Source organism: Dendrobates tinctorius, unplaced genomic scaffold, assembly GCF_039654945.1.
Source record: "Dendrobates tinctorius isolate UK_male_01 unplaced genomic scaffold, ASM3965494v1 ptg000160l, whole genome shotgun sequence".
NCBI lineage: Eukaryota > Metazoa > Chordata > Amphibia > Anura > Dendrobatidae > Dendrobates > Dendrobates tinctorius.
Window position 1 is genome coordinate 16,716,075 of NW_027361827.1, and position 20,005 is coordinate 16,736,079.

Genomic DNA, 20,005 nt, shown 5'->3' on the forward strand with positions numbered 1-20,005 from the left:
CAGGGGCAGTCACGGACTGCCCCCGACACGTTAACCCCAGGCACACCGCGATCAAACACGATCGCAGTGTACCGGGGTTTAAAGGGAAGCATCGGCAGGGAGGGGGCTCCCTCCGTGCTTCCCTGAGCCCCCACCACAGCGCAATGTGCAGCGCTGCTGCGGGGGGCTCCTTCCCTGCAGGTCCCCGGATCCAATATGGCGACGGGGACCTTCGGGGGCCTGCATGGAGCTGGCTTCCTCATGCCTGCAAAGCGCAGGCAAGGAGGAAGCCTGCAGCACTGCCTGTGACAGATCGCTGATCTGTCACAGTGATCTGTGATGTGACAGATCAGCGATCTGTCACAGGACAGTGATGTCCCAGCTGGGACAATGTAATAAAGTTAAAAAAAAAAAAAAAAAAGTGAAAAATAATTTCAAAAATAATCGCGAAATAAATTAAAAAAAAAAAATTCCCTAATAAATTCATTTTTTGGAAATAAAAAAACAAAAAAAACAATAGAAGTACACATATTTGGTATCGCCACGTCCGTAACGACCCGCCCTATAAAACTGTCCGATTAGTTAACCTCTTTAGTGAACCCCTTAAAAAATAAAAATAAAAAACGAAGCAAAAAATGATTTATCATACCGCCGAACAAAAAGTCGCATATAAATATCCATAGTACCACTGAAGTCATCTTGTCCCGCAAAAAATGAGCCACCACACAGCGTCATCAGCGAAAAAATAAAAAAGTTATAGCTTGCAGAATAAAGCGAAGAAAAATAATTATTTTTTATATAAAATTGTTTTCATTGCATAAAAGCGCTAAAACATAATAAAAAAAAAAAAGACATAAATGAGGTATCGCTGTAACCGTACTGACCCGAAGAATAAAGCCGCTTTATCAATTTTACCGCAGGCGGAACGGTGTAAACGCACCCCCCCCAAAAGAAATTCATGAAACGCTGGTTTTTGTTCATTCTGCGTCCCAAAAATCGGAATAAAAAGCAATCAAAAGATGTCACGTGCCCGAAAATGACACCAATAAAAACGTCAACTCGTCCCGCAAAAAATAAGACCTCACATGACTCAGTGGGTCAAAATATGGAAAAATTAGAGCTCTCAATATGTGGTGATGCAAAAACTATTTTTACAATAAAAAGCGTCTTTTAGCGTGTGACAGCTGCCAAACATAAAAACCACCATAAATAGTAAATCAAATCCCCCGTTATCACCCCCTTAGTAAGGGAAAAATAAAATTAAAAAAATGTATTTATTTCCATTTTACCATTAGGGTTAGGGCTGATATTAGGGTTTGGGGTGTGTTGGGGTTAGAATTGGGGGTTTCCACTGTTTGGGCACAGCAGGGGGTCTTCAAACGTGACATGGCGTCTGATCTCAATTCCAGCCAATTCTGCGTTGAAAAAGTCAAATGGTGCTCCTTCCCTTCCAAGCTCTGCCATGCACCCAAACAGTGTTTTACCCCCACATATAGGGTATCAGCCTACTCAGGACAAATTGAACAAAAACTTTTGGGGTCGAATTTCTCCTGGTACCCTTAGGAAAATAAAAAAATTGGGGGCAAAAATATTTTTGTGGAAAAAAATGATTTTTTTATTTTCACGCCCGGGCGTTATAAACTTCTGTGAAGCACTTGGGGGTTCAAAGTGCTCACCACACATCTAGATAAGTTCCTTAGGGGGTCTAGTTTCCAAAATGGTGTCATTTGTGGGGGGTTTCCACTGTTTTGGTACATCAGGGGTTTTCCAATCGCGACATGGTGTCCGGCTCTGCTGAATTTCCATTTTTGTCCCTGATCAGTTAAATCTCTTTTGCTCTGTCTTCAGAATATATCGGAGTGCTGATATAGGGATTTTGAAGTCTAGTGACTTCAGGGCCGTTTTTCCTATCAGACGTGTTGGGACATTTTTGGTAGGGTTTTTGCGGATTGCAGCCAGCATCTTTTCTGTCCTTTCCTATCTAGTTAGTTGGGCCCCATCGTTTGCTCTGCCTGTCTTTCTGTTTTCATCTGTTTTCACTGACAATACATGTTGGGGGCTGTCTATTGCTTTGGAGTCTGCTCTGGGGCAGTTTAGATTTTCCCTTTCTTTCTTTAGGCTTATTTAGATCTCCGGCTGTGAGGAGGCGTCTAGGACCACCGTAGGAACGCTCCACGGCTACTGTTAGTTGTTGTGAATAGGATCAGGGGTCTGCAATCCGCTAGCTACCAACCTCTCCGTTTTTCTGGACTTAGCTTGCAGTTTTGTTTTTTCCTCCTCCGGTGACTCATTCATAACACCATTCCATCAAAGTCTGCATTCCAAAACGTCAATACTTCCCTTCCGAGCCCTGACGTGTGCCCATACAGTAGTTTTCTCCCACATATGGGGTATCAGTGTACTCAGGACAAATTGGACAACAACTTTTGGGGTCCAATTTCTCCAGGTACTCTTGGGAAAATGAAAAAATTGGGGACTAAATGATCATGTTTGTGGAAAAAATGTTTTTATTTTCATGCCCAGGCATTATAAACTTCTGTGAAGCACTGGGGGGTTCAAAGTGCTCACCACACATCTAGATAAGTTCCTTGGGGGGGTCTAGTTTCCAAAATGGTGTCATTTGTGGGGGTTTCCACTGTTTTGGTACATCAGGGGCATTCCAAACGCGACTCAATTCCAGCCAAAAAAGTCAAATGGCGCTGCTTCCCTTCTGAGCTCTGCCATGCACCCAAATAGTCGTTTACACTCACATATTAGGTATCAGCGTACTCAGGACAAATTGCACAATAACTTTTAGGCTCCTGTTACCTTTGGGAAAATAAAAATTGGGGGTGAAAAGATCATTTTTGTGGAAAAAATATGATTTTTTAATTGTACTGCTGTACGTTCTAAACTTCTGTGAAGCCCTTGTGGGCTCAAAGTTCTCACCACATATCTAGATAAGTTCCTTGGGGGGTCTAGTTTCTAAAATTGGGTCACTTGTGGGGGGGTTTCCACTGTTTAGGTACATCAGGGGCTCTCCAAATGTGACATGGCGTCCGATCTGAATTCCAGCCAATTTTGCATTGAAAAAGTCAAACGGCGCTCCTTCCCTTCTGAGCTCTGCCATGCACCGAAACAGTGGTTCCCCCCACATATCAGATAGCAGCATACTCAGAACAAATTGCATAATAACTTTTGCAGTCCAATTTCTCCTGTTACCCTTGGTAAAATAAAAAAAAAATTGAACCTGACTTTTTTTTTAAATATTCAAAAAATTCCTGTGAAGCACCTGAAGGGTTAATAAACTTCTTGAATGTGGTTTTGAGCACCTTAGGGGGTGCAGTTTTTAGAATGGTGTCACTTTTGGGTATTTTCTATCATATAGACCCCTCAAAGTGACTTCAAATGTGATGTGGTCCATAAAAATAAAATTGTGTTGCAAAAATGAGAAATCGCTGGTCAACTTTTAACCCTTATAACTTCCTAACAAAAAAAATTTTGGTTCCAAGATTGTGCTGATGTACAGTAAACATGTGGGAAATGTTACTTAAGTTTTTTGTGTGCCGTATCTCTGTGATTTAAGGGCATAAAAATGCAAAGTTGGAAAATTGCAAAATTTTCAAAATTTGCCAAATTTCCGTTTTTTTCACAAATAAACACAAGTTATATGAATGAAATTTTACCACTAACATGAAGTACAATATGTCTCGAGAAAACAATGTCAGAATCACCGGGATCCATGGAAGCGTTTCAGAGTTATTACCTCATAAAGAGACAGTGGTCAGAATTGCAAAAATTAGCCAGGGAGTTGACGTGCAAACCACCCATGGTAGTGAAGGGGTTAATATCAGGTTAATATCAGCCGAGGTCACACTTGCAAGTGTGATGCGAGAAACTCTCGCATCAATACCCGGCACTGCTGCCGCCACTTGGACCGGAGTGTGCGGCTGCATGTATTTCTAATGCAGTCGCAGACTCCGGCCCCGAGTGCTGGGTATTGATGTGAGTTTCTGGCATCACACTCGCAAGTGTGAGCCTGGCCTTAGAGTCATCCCTCCAGTTACATCTTCTGTCATTTCAGATGGAGGCTTTTCCTGCCAATATCTACATAAACACTGTATATGGAGTGAGACGTAGCCTTTAGTTCTGTGTATAGTACTCTACAGCTGGATTTACACATTCTCATTTTATCTAAAAACAGAAGTATTGCTCCTTCACTTATACCTTTTCTTCCTTTTGGATCCTTTGTTGTCTTTAAGTAAACAAAACTACATAAAAGAAGGCATTTGATTCCTGTCTTATTCCCAGCATTCCATTGTTATAATGCTGAATTGAGCTTCAGGAAAATGGACGCCGGAGGCGGCGCATGCGCAGAGTGAGCTCTCAGCAGACGAGATCTCACTATGCGCGGCCATTTTCAATTCAGCATTACAACAATGGAAGTGCGGGGGCTCCGGCCTTTCACAAAACACCGGTGGAGCCTCTGCACCGCCGATCACCTGCAAAAGTGCCGCACCAGCCCGGGATGGATGTGCCGGCGGAGCCCCCGCACCACCGATCATCTGCCAAATCACCGCCCATCAGCCTCAGATGGTGTCCCCTGGTAAGTGCATCTGGACCATAAGACGCACCCCCATTTTCCCCCAAAATTTTTTGGGAAAAAGTGCGTCTTATGGTCCGAAAAATACGGTACATTTTTTTAAATTTATTTTTGGAGTCTTCGCCCCAGTTTCTTTCAATTCAGCCAAAATGGGCATTACAGGGGCAGGACAAGGGTGTGACAACCGCCTCTTGTTAAATTCATGACAAGCTGTGGCATTCTGTACTTCAGAAGTCTTACTCCAGTACCTAACTGGAGTGAGATTTCTGGTGTAGCGCACAAAGCACACGCTACTAGTCAGATGTTCCAGATTCATGAATAGGTGTGCACCTCTTCATGGATCAGGAGTGGATCAGGAGTGGCTGACTCCAGCACTCCCACTCAATGACTGTATTGATGAATCGAGCCCACTGAACATACTGGAGATCTCACCAGTAGTGCCCATAATAGCTCACCCTATGGAGTTGGTGATTCAAAACTATGGTGTTGGATAAGATTCAATCAGGCAGATAGGGAATAGAAAACTTCTGGATATAAATGAAAGTCCTGTAAATAATCAGTATGAAGTTGTCTTTATATAGGTTCTGTGTGCCGCACTGATGGTTATAGGACAGGGGCGTTCCAGCCGGTAGCGTACCTGGAAACAAAGAACACGATCCTTGCGACTGTGACATTTACTGACATCATGTTACCTTAATATACATTGAATACATGGTTCTGTTATTTAGGTTTGGGATTTCAGCTATTTTCCCATACTCATGTGAATATCATATATCCAGCTTTCACTGCCACCATCTTGACATTTATAGCAAGTGCGGTGATATTTTTACCTTTCTTATACTATATTAAATATATGGTGGAATGTGAAATTCTGTACAGTAAATCAGCTCTGGGTAAAGGGATGTTCTTCTTTGGAGAGGTTGTACAGTATCCGACATAGTGCGCTCTGATTGACATTTCTGTAGGCTTGATGCAGGTCTGTAGGATTCAGATTATTTCGGCCATTGTGTGTATAACAAATGACTCAGATTTGGGTGGTACGGTTCTCTAGGTAGATTTTCTATTATCATTTATTCTTTATAACGATACAGTCAAGATAAAAACAAAAACTCTTTAGAACAGATTCGGCACAAACGATAGCATAAATGCACTTTTTCAGAATTTAATAACATTGAACATGGTACAAAAAAAATAATAAAATATAATAATAATGATGGTCTTGGTTGCTAACAAAAAACAAACCTAAAATGCCAGCTGCACACTAGCAAAGGCAAGTATGTGGGCTAAACAAATGTGATGGTAGTCAGACCCTGCAGCAATTTTTGTCTACATTATATGGAAATGCAATGGGGTTTAAACATTTTAATAGTGGGACCGTGGAACCAGATTACTGAATGGATAATGAACACCATGCACAGCTCAAAGTCACACTCATAATATTTTACCATACTGTACAGTAATAAATAATGCCAAATATACAGCCACAGTCTTTTACAGTCATGACTACATATGGGCTTCTGTTATTTATCAGTGGTAGTATTAAAGTGAAGCTACGCAGAGCCGCTCTCACCTGGAGAGTGCAGCCTGTGCTAATCCAATTCAGAAAACTAGATACTCAACTGAAGAAGACATTTAGTGTTCTTTATTCCAAGATTTTTTGATGCAGATTTCAAAGTTTTTAACTAAAGGCCAAATGTGTGGAGCCCCTTTAAACCACTGGAAAGCTGATATTTCCAATTTGTTGCTGGAATTAAAACTTCGGCTGGTATAGGGAAACTCGTCCACTAAGGCACCCTGACGCTATCTGACAGTGTGTGGGAGAAAACTTGGTTGTGAGGACCACATCCTTATGAGAATATAGGGAGCGGATTTCTTGTAAAGTCCCAGCTTCCTTGGGCATACAGTCTACAAGCTCACTGCATTGGGAATCAAATCCCAACAATCGGATACCATATCCATGTGGGGAGGCAATCATACGTCCATCTGGGCTAAAACAGAGTTCTTTAATGTACCCCTGGCCAACGTTGGCCTCTTCTATGTAGTGAGTTAATCGCAAAGAACAGCGAGGAGAGATGGGTCGAATGGGAGCGCCTTCTTGAAACTCGTACACACAGGTCCACTGATTAGAAAGAGACAGAAAAAGGATTAGATCAGCTGAAAATTATTCTTTACAATGTTTCACTTCTAAGCTTCTAACATTGATCACATCTGTTTCGCCACTTTAAAGGGGGTTGTCCATTCTTTGGCTCCAAGTCTGCAGTCACTCTAGGTGACTGCAGACTTGTGAATCCTCACATTGTGTACTATGGGGATTCTTCAGTGCCAGCAAAAGAAGGCAATACATGGAAAGTAAATGTTAACTGCCATTTCTTAATTACATTTCATATTGAGGAAAGCGCAACTTGAAAACACTTTGCTATCTTCTTATAGTCTTCTCCTGCTTTGTGGGCCTCCACCATTTTCATTTTCTGAGTGCTAGGCAGCTGCTTAAAAGAACCCATGGCTGCTGTTTTTTGGCACAAGGATAGAGGAGACTGGGTGTTTATAAAGCTGTGAAGTTTGCATCACCTGGCCTTTCCTAACGTTGATGGTGGACAAGCCATAACCCTAACAGGCTATGCAGTCTGAAACTTTGATCAAAGTTATCTGATCACACAAACTTCTAAGGGTGCCCAAACTTTTCCATCGGCCCATTTTCCTTTTTGTAAATTTTAATATGTAAAAAAAATTACTTTTATCCCCCCTAAAATACAAAGGAAATGTCATCTTTAACGTTAGGCCTTTTGAAGATCATTAACAGATTCCTGACCACCCAGTCTTTTTACAGCAGATAATGTGGGTCTGCACAATGAACGCATCAGGTTATTTAGTGAACATGTTTTGTGAAACGTGATCACTGTAGGTGGACAGAAAATAAAACATTTATTTTGATTTATATATAAAATTATATTTACTCACACAAGCATAATATTGACAATTAAATTTTATTCTGAACAATAATATAAAAGCCCTTATATTTTATCAACACAGACGCTCAAACTGTTTTCCATCACAATTTGCATTTGAAGTCTGCCTCTTACGCTTCCACAAACATTTTTGTACAAGAATCTTTGGGTATTAATTTCTTGAAATGCATCTCTTATGTAATTTTACAAATCACTGACACTTTTTGGTTTTCGACTATAAACTTTGTCCTTGAGTACTCCCCAAAAGAAAAAATCCATTGGGGTCAAGTCTGGTGAACATGCCGACCAATCCATTTATTAGGAAATGTTTCATTACCCTATTATTATACATACTGTCCACCTACTTCTGGAACACCCTGTATATTTATTTGAAAAAAAAAAAAAAAAAAAAAAGCACAAAAGTATTCCTCAAAATCCAAGATCTAGCTAGGCTTTGGTTACTCTACAGGGAAATAGAAGCACTTACCTCTTGGTCATCGGTATTGCTAGAGCAGCGTAATAGTGTAGCCCAGCCTTTGGGATGGAGCTGAAGTGAAGTAATACAATTGCCTCGCTCTCTCTCACCTGGGACTTCTGGAGTTAAAACTTCAAGGCTGTTACGAGGGGAATTGCCTAATGTAGACATATTACATGAAGATTCAATTATTGTTATCTGCTTCCTAGAGTTCAGCTGTTGTGTACATGCTTTAAATATTTATTTAACAAAAAAAAAAAAAAAAGAATATCCAGTACTTTAGTTACAGGAAAGCACTCTAAATCTATATGAATACACATAGGAGCATGCGCATAATTCTGTGTCTGTAAGGACAGTTCCACCGCTGTGATGGACACCATGGGCCCGATTCATTCATGCAATTATGGCTGGTTTTTGTTTTCAGTTTCTGCAGCTTTTACTTTTTTGTTTGAGCCATATTCATCATTTGAACCTTTTTATCTGCTTTTTTCCATTTTAAACCCTTAGAGACCACCAATATGACTTAAAACTGACCTGAGACAACAGTGAATAGCATCCCCGATGGGTTAAAATGCCTCATCTGTCCAATATAGCCAACATACTGACGCATCAGTCACAATTGGTGTTGGCACCGACCATGGCAGTTTAACCCCTATGCTAGTGTCAATAGTGACTACGGCATCTGGATGGTTAACAGATTATTGTGCTCCTTCTGTGACCCCATTGGCCTCCTGAGATCATGGATTGTGTAGCCCCAGTGGTTGTTATGGTAGTTCATGGCCTAATAACAGTCTCTGCCAACTAGCGTGGCCAGTTCAGAAGTTAGGTAGTAAAGATAACATTTTTCTTTCCCGTCATGCCACTTTGTATTAATTCATGAAAAGCACCTAAATGGTTAATACACTAGTTCTGGATATTTTGAAGGGAGTGCTACTGCTTTTGGGGGTTTTCCAATATACAGGTCCCCCAAAGTCACTTCAAAAACTGAACAGGTTGCTTAAAAAAACAAAAAAAACAAAAGCTTTGTAAATCTCCTTGGAAAATTGAAAAATGAATGCTAAAATTTTAACCAGGGCTGTGTAGTGGGTAAGCCAAACCTCCGACTCCTCAATTTCCCTGTCCCCCACAGCACTGGTCACAGGATGTACATAAAGGGCAGCACAGATTCATCTTCACTACGACCCCACAGCACTGGTCACTACTGAGCATGTACATAAAGTGCAGCACAGATTCATCTCATCTATGACCCCACAGCACTGGTCACTACTGAGCATGTACATAAAGTGCAGCACAGATTCATCTCATCTACATCTCCACAGCACTGATCATTACTGAGCATGTACATAAAGGGCAGCACAGATTCATCTCATCTATGACTCCACAGCACTGATCATTACTGAGCATGTACATAAAGGGCAGCACAGATTCATCTCATCTATGACCCCACAGCACTGGTCACTACTGAGCATGTACATAAAGGGCAGCACAGATTCATCTCATCTATGACTCCACAGCACTGGTCACTACTGAGCATGTACATAAAGGGCAGCACAGATTCATCTCATCTATGACTCCACAGCACTGATCATTACTGAGCATGTACATAAAGGGCAGCACAGATTCATCTCATCTATGACCCCACAGCACTGGTCACTACTGAGTATGTACATAAAGTGCAGCACAGATTCATCTCATCTATGACTCCACAGCACTGGTCACTACTGAGCATGTACATAAAGGGCAGCACAGATTCATCTCCACTATGACTCCACAGCACTGGTCACTACTGAGCATGTACATAAAGTGCAGCACAGATTCATCTCATCTATGACCCCACAGCACTGGTCACTACTGAGCATGTACATAAAGTGCAGCACAGATTCATCTCATCTACGACTCCACAGCACTGGTCACTACTGAGCATGTACATAAAGTGCGGCACAGATTCATCTCATCTATATCTCCACAGCACTGGTCACTACTGAGCATGTACATAAAGTGCAGCACAGATTCATCTCATCTACGACTCCACAGCACTGGTCACTACTGAGCATGTACATAAAGTGCAGCACAGATTCATCTCATCTATGACCCCACAGCACTGGTCACTACTGAGCATGTACATAAAGTGCAGCACAGATTCATCTCATCTATGACCCCACAGCACTGGTCACTACTGAGCATGTACATAAAGTGCAGCACAGATTCATCTCATCTACGACTCCACAGCACTGGTCACTACTGAGCATGTACATAAAGTGCAGCACAGATTCATCTCATCTATGACCCCACAGCACTGGTCACTACTGAGCATGTACATAAAGTGCAGCACAGATTCATCTCATCTATGACCCCACAGCACTGGTCACTACTGAGCATGTACATAAAGGGCAGCACAGATTCATCTCATCTATGACCCCACAGCACTGGTCACTACTGAGCATGTACATAAAGTGCAGCACAGATTCATCTCATCTATGACCCCACAGCACTGGTCACTACTGAGCATGTACATAAAGTGCAGCACAGATTCATCTCATCTATGACCCCACAGCACTGGTCACTACTGAGCATGTACATAAAGTGCAGCACAGATTCATCTCATCTATGACCCCACAGCACTGGTCACTACTGAGCATGTACATAAAGGGCAGCACAGATTCATCTCATCTATGACTCCACAGCACTGATCATTACTGAGCATGTACATAAAGGGCAGCACAGATTCATCTCATCTATGACCCCACAGCACTGGTCACTACTGAGTATGTACATAAAGTGCAGCACAGATTCATCTCATCTATGACTCCACAGCACTGGTCACTACTGAGCATGTACATAAAGGGCAGCACAGATTCATCTCCACTATGACTCCACAGCACTGGTCACTACTGAGCATGTACATAAAGGGCAGCACAGATTCATCTCATCTATGACCCCACAGCACTGGTCACTACTGTGCATGTACATAAAGTGCAGCACAGATTCATCACATCTACGACTCCACAGCACTGGTCACTACTGAGCATGTACATAAAGTGCAGCACAGATTCATCTCATCTACGACTCCACAGCACTGGTCACTACTGAGCATGTACATAAAGTGCAGCACAGATTCATCTCATCTATGACCCCACAGCACTGGTCACTACTGAGCATGTACATAAAGTGCAGCACAGATTCATCTCATCTATATCTCCACAGCACTGGTCACTACTGAGCATGTACATAAAGGGCAGCACAGATTCATCTCATCTACGACTCCACAGCACTGGTCACTACTGAGCATGTACATAAAGTGCAGCACAGATTCATCTCATCTATGACCCCACAGCACTGGTCACTACTGAGCATGTACATAAAGTGCAGCACAGATTCATCTCATCTACGACTCCACAGCACTGGTCACTACTGAGCATGTACATAAAGTGCGGCACAGATTCATCTCATCTATATCTCCACAGCACTGGTCACTACTGAGCATGTACATAAAGTGCAGCACAGATTCATCTCAGCTATGACCCCATAGCACTGATCACTACTGAGCATGTACATAAAGGGCAGCACAGATTCATCTCATCTACATCTCCACAGCACTGGTCACTACTGAGCATGTACATAAAGTGCAGCACAGATTCATCTCATCTATGACTCCACAGCACTGGTCACTACTGAGCATGTACATAAAGGGCAGCACAGATTCATCTCATCTACATCTCCACAGCACTGGTCACTACTGAGCATGTACATAAAGTACAGCACAGATTCATCTCATCTATGACTCCACAGCACTGGTCACTACTGAGCATGTACATAAAGGGCAGCACAGATTCATCTCATCTACGACTCCACAGCACTGGTCACTACTGAGCATGTACATAAAGTGCAGCACAGATTCATCTCATCTATGACCCCACAGCACTGGTCACTACTGAGCATGTACATAAAGTGCAGCACAGATTCATCTCATCTACGACTCCACAGCACTGGTCACTACTGAGCATGTACATAAAGTGCGGCACAGATTCATCTCATCTATATCTCCACAGCACTGGTCACTACTGAGCATGTACATAAAGTGCAGCACAGATTCATCTCAGCTATGACCCCATAGCACTGATCACTACTGAGCATGTACATAAAGGGCAGCACAGATTCATCTCATCTACATCTCCACAGCACTGGTCACTACTGAGCATGTACATAAAGTGCAGCACAGATTCATCTCATCTACATCTCCACAGCACTGGTCACTACTGAGCATGTACATAAAGGGCAGCACAGATTCATCTCATCTACATCTCCACAGCACTGGTCACTACTGAGCATGTACATAAAGGGCAGCACAGATTCATCTCATCTATGACTCCACAGCACTGGTCACTACTGAGCATGTACATAAAGGGCAGCACAGATTCATCTCATCTATGACTTCACAGCACTGATCACTACTGAGCATGTACATAAAGTGCAGCACAGATTCATCTCATCTACGACTCCACAGCACTGGTCACTACTGAGCATGTACATAAAGGGCAGCACAGATTCATCTCATCTATGACTCCACAGCACTGATCACTACTGAGCATGTACATAAAGTGCAACACAGATTCATCTCATCTACATCTCCACAGCACTGGTCACTACTGAGCATGTACATAAAGGGCAGCACAGATTCATCTCATCTACATCTCCACAGCACTGGTCACTACTGAGCATGTACATAAAGGGCAGCACAGATTCATCTCATCTACATCTCCACAGCACTGGTCACTACTGAGCATGTACATAAAGGGCAGCACAGATTCATCTCATCTATGACTCCACAGCACTGGTCACTACTGAGCATGTACATAAAGGGCAGCACAGATTCATCTCATCTATGACTCCACAGCACTGGTCACTACTGAGCATGTATATAAAGGGCAGCACAGATTCATCTCATCTACATCTCCACAGCACTGGTCACTACTGAGCATGTACATAAAGGGCAGCACAGATTCATCTCATCTATGACTCCACAGCACTGATCACTACTGAGCATGTACATAAAGGGCAGCACAGATTCATCTCATCTATGACTCCACAGCACTGGTCACTACTGAGCATGTACATAAAGGGCAGCACAGATTCATCTCATCTACGACCCCACAGCACTGTTCACTACTGAGCATGTACATAAAGTGCAGCACAGATTCATCTCAGCTACGACTCCACAGCACTGGTCACAACGGAGCATGTACATAAAGTGCAGCACAGATTCATCTCCGCTACGACCCCACAGCCCTGGTCACTACTGAGCATGTACATAAAGTGCAGCACAGATTCATCTCCTCTACGACCCCACAGCACTGTTCACTACTGAGCATGTACATAAAGTACAGCACAGATTCATCTCATCTACATCTCCACAGCACTGGTCACAACTGAGCATGTACATAAAGTACAGCACAGATTCATCTCATCTAAGACCCCACAGCACTGGTCACTACTGAGCATGTACATAAAGTACAGCACAGATTCATCTCATCTACATCTCCACAGCACTGGTCACAACTGAGCATGTACATAAAGTACAGCACAGATTCATCTCATCTAAGACCCCACAGCACTGGTCACTACTGAGCATGTACATAAAGGGCAGCACAGATTCATCTCATCTACGACTCCACAGCACTGGTCATTACTGAGCATGTACATAAAGGGCAGCACAGATTCATCTCATCTCAAAGTGGTTTATGATCCATGTAGGCCTGGACACTTGTTTATCTGCTAAATACATTTATTGTGTCCTGCTGTCCTAACTTAGTTTGATTGATTGCTAACGAGTAAGGAGAGGAAAAAAAAAAAAGGAAGATCTTAGAAGTGGCCTTCTATAAATTCAGAGCTAGCCTGGGGAAGGCATTTATGTACATGTAATCAAAGTACATGTATCTAAGTACGCTGGCAGTTATAACATGGCAGTTAGACAGGGCAGGAGACAGGTAAGACAAATAAATAAATCTATTCCCTGTACACTTGGGCAACCCAAGTATTTACCATAGGCATTTGTATCATTTATATCCTGGCCGCTGCATTTACACACATCCACCGCCCTGGTATTAACTCTCTACACTCCGTCCATATTGGCCCCTCACTCCTTTCCTCTCCTATGTATAGCACTCACGCTCTTTTCACATTGCTAAATTGCACAGATCCATTCAGTCCCACCATTCAACATAAGAGACGCTCTCACAAATCACTTAACCATCTGCTCACTCTTTTTATCCTCCTTCTCCTAGTCGCAGGAGACATTGCTCCCAACCCTGGTCCCCCATGTTATAGAAAGTCAACCCCCCCAACTGCTACACTCAGAAACCCCTCTAATCTTATTAATATTCCCTGCAAGCCATCTGTCTCTCTTAATTGTGCTCTTTGGAATTCTCGCTCAGTGTGTAATGACTCTCCTTCACTCATGACTTTTTCCTTTCTAATTCTCTTAACCTCCTGGCTCTTACTGAAACCTGGATCCAGCAGTCAGACACTACCACTGCTGCTGCGCTTTCATACGGGGGACTACACCTTCTCTCATACCCCAAGATCAGACAGAGCAGGTGGAGGCATTGGTCTGCTCCTATCATCAAAATGTACCTTTCAGGTTATCCCTCAAGTACCCTCACTTGTCTTTCCTTCTTTTGAGGTCCATGCCATCAGACTTCACACCCCCTTCTCCATGCGAGTGGTGGTGGTGTATCGTCCTCCCGGCCCCTCCCATCAGTTCCTGGATCATTTTGCCACTTGGCTTCCACATTTTCTCTCCTGTGACATCCCTACCCTCATCATGGGCGATTTCAACATCCCCATTGCTCTTCCCCTCTCCCCATCTGCTACTCACCTTTTATCTCTAACCTCCTCGTTTGGCCTTTTGCAGCTTACTAATTCTCCAACGCATGAAGACGGAAACTCCCTCGACTTCTTCTCTCTGCTTTGTACAGTAGATGATTTTGCAAACTCCCCTCTCCCGCTCTCTGACCACAACCTTCTTTCATTCTCTATCAAGAACTGCCAGGCTGCTAAGGTCACCCCCACTGTCCATATTTATAGAAACATACAGGCCATTAACACCCAGAAACTTTTGAAGAACTTGCAGTCTTCATTGGCCCCTATCTCCTCCCTCTCATGTCCTGATTCTGCATTGAAGCATTACAATGTAACACTTCAAAGTGCCCTGGATGAATTTGCTCCTCCTATTCATAGAACACCACAACACAGACGGCGACAACCCTGGCACACCCTGCAAACACGTTTCCTGCAGCGGTGCTCCAGGTGCGCCGAACGTCTGTGGAGAAAATCCAACCTACCCGAAGATTTCATCCATTGTAAGTTTATGCTTCGAACATACAACACTGCCCTTCACCTCTCAAAACAAACCTATTTCAACACCCTCATCACCTCACTGTCCAATAACCCGAAACGTCTCTTTGACACTTTTCATTCTCTACTCAGCCCAAGAGTACAGGCCCCTACCACGGAGCTTCGAGCTGACGATCTGGCCAATTACTTCAAAGAAAAAATTGACCAGATCCGACAGGAAATTATCTCCCAGTCATCTCATCCCATGCACTGTCCTCCCTCCCCCACTGCATCTAGCTCACTCTATGACTTTGAACCAGTCTCAGAAGTAAGCAGGCTCCTTGCATCTTCCCGCCCAACCACTTGCACCAGTGACCCATTTCCATCACATCTACTCCAGACCCTTTCCCCTGCTGTCACCCCTCACCTAACTAAAATATTTAACCTCTCTCTCTTCTGGTATCTTTCCCTCCTCATTTAAGCATGCCATCATACATCCACTACTTAAAAAACCATCCCTCGACCAAAACTGTGCCGCTAACTATAGACCTGTTTCTAATCTTCCCTTCATCTCTAAACTCCTGGAACGCCTGGTCCACTCCCGTCTTATCCACTATCTCTCAGAAAACTCTCTTGTCAACCCTCTCCAATCCGGTTTCCGCTCTTTACATTCTACTGAAACTGCCCTCACTAAAGTCTCTAATGATCTACTAACAGCTAAATCAAATGGTCATTACTCCATGCTAATTCTCTTGGATCTCTCTGCAGCATTCGACACTGTGGATCATCAGCTCCTCCTCACTATGCTCCGTTCCATTGGCCTCAAGGACACCGTTCTCTCCTGGTTCTCCTCCTATCTCTCTGACCGCTCCTTTACTGTATCTTTTTCTGGCTCTTCCTCCTCTCATTTTCCCCTTACTGTTTGGGTTCCTCAAGGATCAGTCCTAGGCCCCCTCCTCTTCTCTTTGTATACTGCCCATATTGGTCAAACAATCAGTAGATTTGGTTTCCAGTACCATCTCTATGCTGACGACACCCAATTATACGCTTCTTCTCCTGACATCACGCCAGCCTTTCTAGAAAACACCGGCAATTGTCTAAACGCTGTGTCTAACATCATGTCCTCACTATATCTGAAACTGAACCTGTCAAAGACTGAACTCCTTGTGTTTAATCCCGCTACTAATGTACCTATACCCGACATTGCCATTTCCGTGTGTGGTTCTACTATTACTCCCCAGCAACATGCCCGCTGTCCTGGGGTCATACTTGACTCTGAGCTTTGTCTCCCACATCCAATCACTGGCTCGCTCTTGCTATCTGCACGTCAAAAACATTTCTAAAATTCGACCTTTTCTTACTCTTGATTCTGCAAAAACTCTGACTGTTTCTCTTATTCATTCTCGTCTCGACTATTGTAACTCCCTTCTAATCGGTCTCCCGCTTACCAAACTCTCCCCCCTCCAATCTGTCTTGAATGCAGCTGCCAGGATCATATTCCTCGCCAATCGTTACACCGATGCCTCTACCTTGTGCCAGTCATTACACTGGCTACCCATCCACTCCAGAATCCAGTACAAACTTATTACCCTCACCCACAAAGCTCTCCATGGCTCAGCACCACCTACATCTCCTCCCTTGTTTCAGTATATCATCCTACCCGCGCCCTCCGTTATGCTGATGACCTGAGGTTAGCATCCTCATTAATCAGAACCTCCCACTCCCGTCTTCAAGACTATAGACGTGCTGCGCCAATTCTTTGGAATGCACTTCCCAGGTCAATACGATTAGTCCCCAATCCCCACAATTTTAAGCGTGCCCTGAAAACGCATTTATTCAGACTGGCCTACCGCCTCAACACATTAACCTAATCTATCCCTATGTGGCACAGCCAAAAGTTTTTTACCATAACCAGGTTCCCCGCATTATGTTCCCACATGCTTTATGCATCCATTAGCCCTCTGCATCCGTACTGTTACACACTTAACATTATGGCTGGTCCATACAATCAGGGCAAAAGTTACCACGCACCTTTCGTGTCTACCTCTTTCCTCATAGATTGTAAGCTGGCGAGCAGGGCCCTCATTCCTCTTGGTATCTGTTATTATCTATGTGATTATTGTTATGCTGTAATGTATATTGTCTGTGCAAGTCCCCTCTGAAATGTAAAGTGCTGCGGAATATGTCGGCGCTATAGAAATAAAATTTATTATTATTATTATCATCTCATCTACGACTCCACAGCACTGGTCACTACTGAGGGTGTACATAAAGTGAAGCACAGATTCATTTCATCTTTGACTCCACAGCACTGGTCACTACGGAGCATGTGAATCATAGAATCATAGAACCATAGAATCGTAGAGTTGGAAGGGACCTCCTGGGCCATCTGGTCCAACCCCTTGCTCAAAGCAGGATTCGCTAAATCATCCCAGTCAGATGTCTGAGCAGCCTCTGTTTGAAGACTTCCATTGAAGGAGAACTCACTACTTCTCGTGGCAGCCTGTTCCACTCATTGATCACTCTGTCAAAAAGTTTTTTCTAATATCTAATCTGTGTCTCCTCCCATTCAGTTTCATCCGATTGCTTCTAGTCTTTCCTTGTGCAAATGAGAATAAAGTTGATCCTTCTACAATATGACAGCCCTTTAGATATTTGTAGACAGCTATTAAGTCTCCTCTCAGTCTTCTCTTTTGCAAACTAAACATTCCCAAATCCTGCAACCTTTCCTCATAAGACAGGGTTTGCAGACCAGTCACCATTCTGGTCGCTCTTTTCTGAACTTGCTCCAGTTTGTTAATGTCTTTTTTAAAATGTGGTGCCCAAAACTGGACACAATATTCCAGATGAGGTCTGACCAAAGAGGAGTAGAGGGAAATAATGACTTCACGTGATCTAGACTGTATGCTTCTGTTAATACATCCTAGAATTGCATTTGTCTTTTTTGCTGCTGCATCACACTGTTAACTCATATTCAGTCTGTGATCTATTAGTATACCCAAGTCTTTTTCACATGTGCTGTCACTTAGCCCTATTCCTCCCATTCTATATATGCTTTTTTCATTTTTATTGCCCAGATGTAGTACTTTGCATTTCTCCCTGTTAAAAACCATTGTGTTAGTTGCTGCCCACTTCTCCAGTTTATTTAAATCTTTTTGAATCCTCTCTCTCTTCTCTAGTATTAGCTATCCCTCCTAGCTTTGTGTCATCAGCAAATTTAATCAGTTTACCCTCAATTCCTTCATCTAAATCGTTGATAAAGATGTTGAACAATACAGGGCCCAGGACAGAGCCCTGTGGTACTCCACTTGAGACATTCTTCCAACTGGATGTGCAGCCATTTACGACCACTCTTTGGGTCCGATCACTAAGCCAGTTATGAATCCACCTAACAGTTGCCTTGTCCATTCCATACTTAGTCATTTTTTCAATAAGGATTGTATGAGAGACTTTGTCAAATGCTTTGCTGAAGTCAAGATATACTACAGTGGGGCAAAAAAGTATTTAGTCAGTCAGCAATAGTGCAAGTTCCACCACTTAAAAAGATGAGAGGCGTCTGTAATTTACATCATAGGTAGACCTCAACTATGGGAGACAAACTGAGAAAAAAAAATCCAGAAAATCACATTGTCTGTTTTTGTTTCATTTTATTTGCATATTATGGTGGAAAATAAGTATTTGGTCAGAAACAAGCAATCAAGATTTCTGGCTCTCACAGACCTGTAACTTCTTCTTTAAGAGTCTCCTCTTTCCTCCACTCATTACCTGTAGTAATGGCACCTGTTTAAACTTGTTATCAGTATAAAAAGACACCTGTGCACACCCTCAAACAGTCTGACTCCAAACTCCACTATGGTGAAGACCAAAGAGCTGTCAAAGGACACCAGAAACAAAATTGCAGCCCTGCACCAGGCTGGGAAGACTGAATCTGCAATAGCCAACCAGCTTGGAGTGAAGAAATCAACTGTGGGAGCAATAATTAGAAAATGGAAGACATACAAGACCACTGATAATCTCCCTCGATCTGGTGCTCCACGCAAAATCCCACCCCGTGGGGTCAGAATGATCACAAGAACGGTGAGCAAAAATCCCAGAGCCACGCGGGGGGACCTAGTGAATGAACTGCAGAGAGCTGGGACCAATGTAACAAGGCCTACCATAAGTAACACACTACGCCACCATGGACTCAGATCCTGCAGTGCCAGACGTGTCCCGCTGCTTAAGCCTGTACATGTCCGGGCCCGTCTGAAGTTTGCTAGAGAGCATTTGGATGATCCAGAGGAGTTTTGGGAGAATGTCCTATGGTCTGATGAAACCAAACTGGACCTGTTTGGTAGAAACACAACTTGTCGTGTTTGGAGGAAAAAGAATACTGAGTTGCATCCATCAAACACCATACCTACTGTAAAGCATGGTGGTGGAAACATCATGCTTTGGGGCTGTTTCTCTGCAAAGGTGCCAGGACGACTGATCCGGGTACATGAAAGAATGAATGGGGCCATGTATCGTGATATTTTGAGTGCAAACCTCCTTCCATCAGCAAGGGCATTGAAGATGAAACGTGGCTGGGTCTTTCAACATGACAATGATCCAAAGCACACCGCCAGGGCAACGAAGGAGTGGCTTCGTAAGAAGCATTTCAAGGTCCTGGAGTGGCCTAGCCAGTCTCCAGATCTCAACCCTATAGAAAAC

General features: G+C 43.2%; 1 protein-coding gene across 1 annotated transcript in view; it reads right to left on the reverse strand.

Moving 5' to 3' along the window:
• Positions 1-5,599: 5,599 nt before the first annotated feature.
• Positions 5,600-20,005, reverse strand: part of DCAF10 (DDB1 and CUL4 associated factor 10) — a 35,722-nt gene continuing 21,316 nt past the window's right edge. Inside the window, exons 6-7 of the mRNA XM_073549678.1 lie at positions 7,994-8,139; positions 5,600-6,680 (exon numbers count right to left, since the gene is read on the reverse strand). Coding sequence (XP_073405779.1) covers positions 6,312-6,680; positions 7,994-8,139 — 515 coding nt within the window. The 3' untranslated portion in view covers positions 5,600-6,311. The remainder of the gene's footprint in view (positions 6,681-7,993; positions 8,140-20,005) is intronic.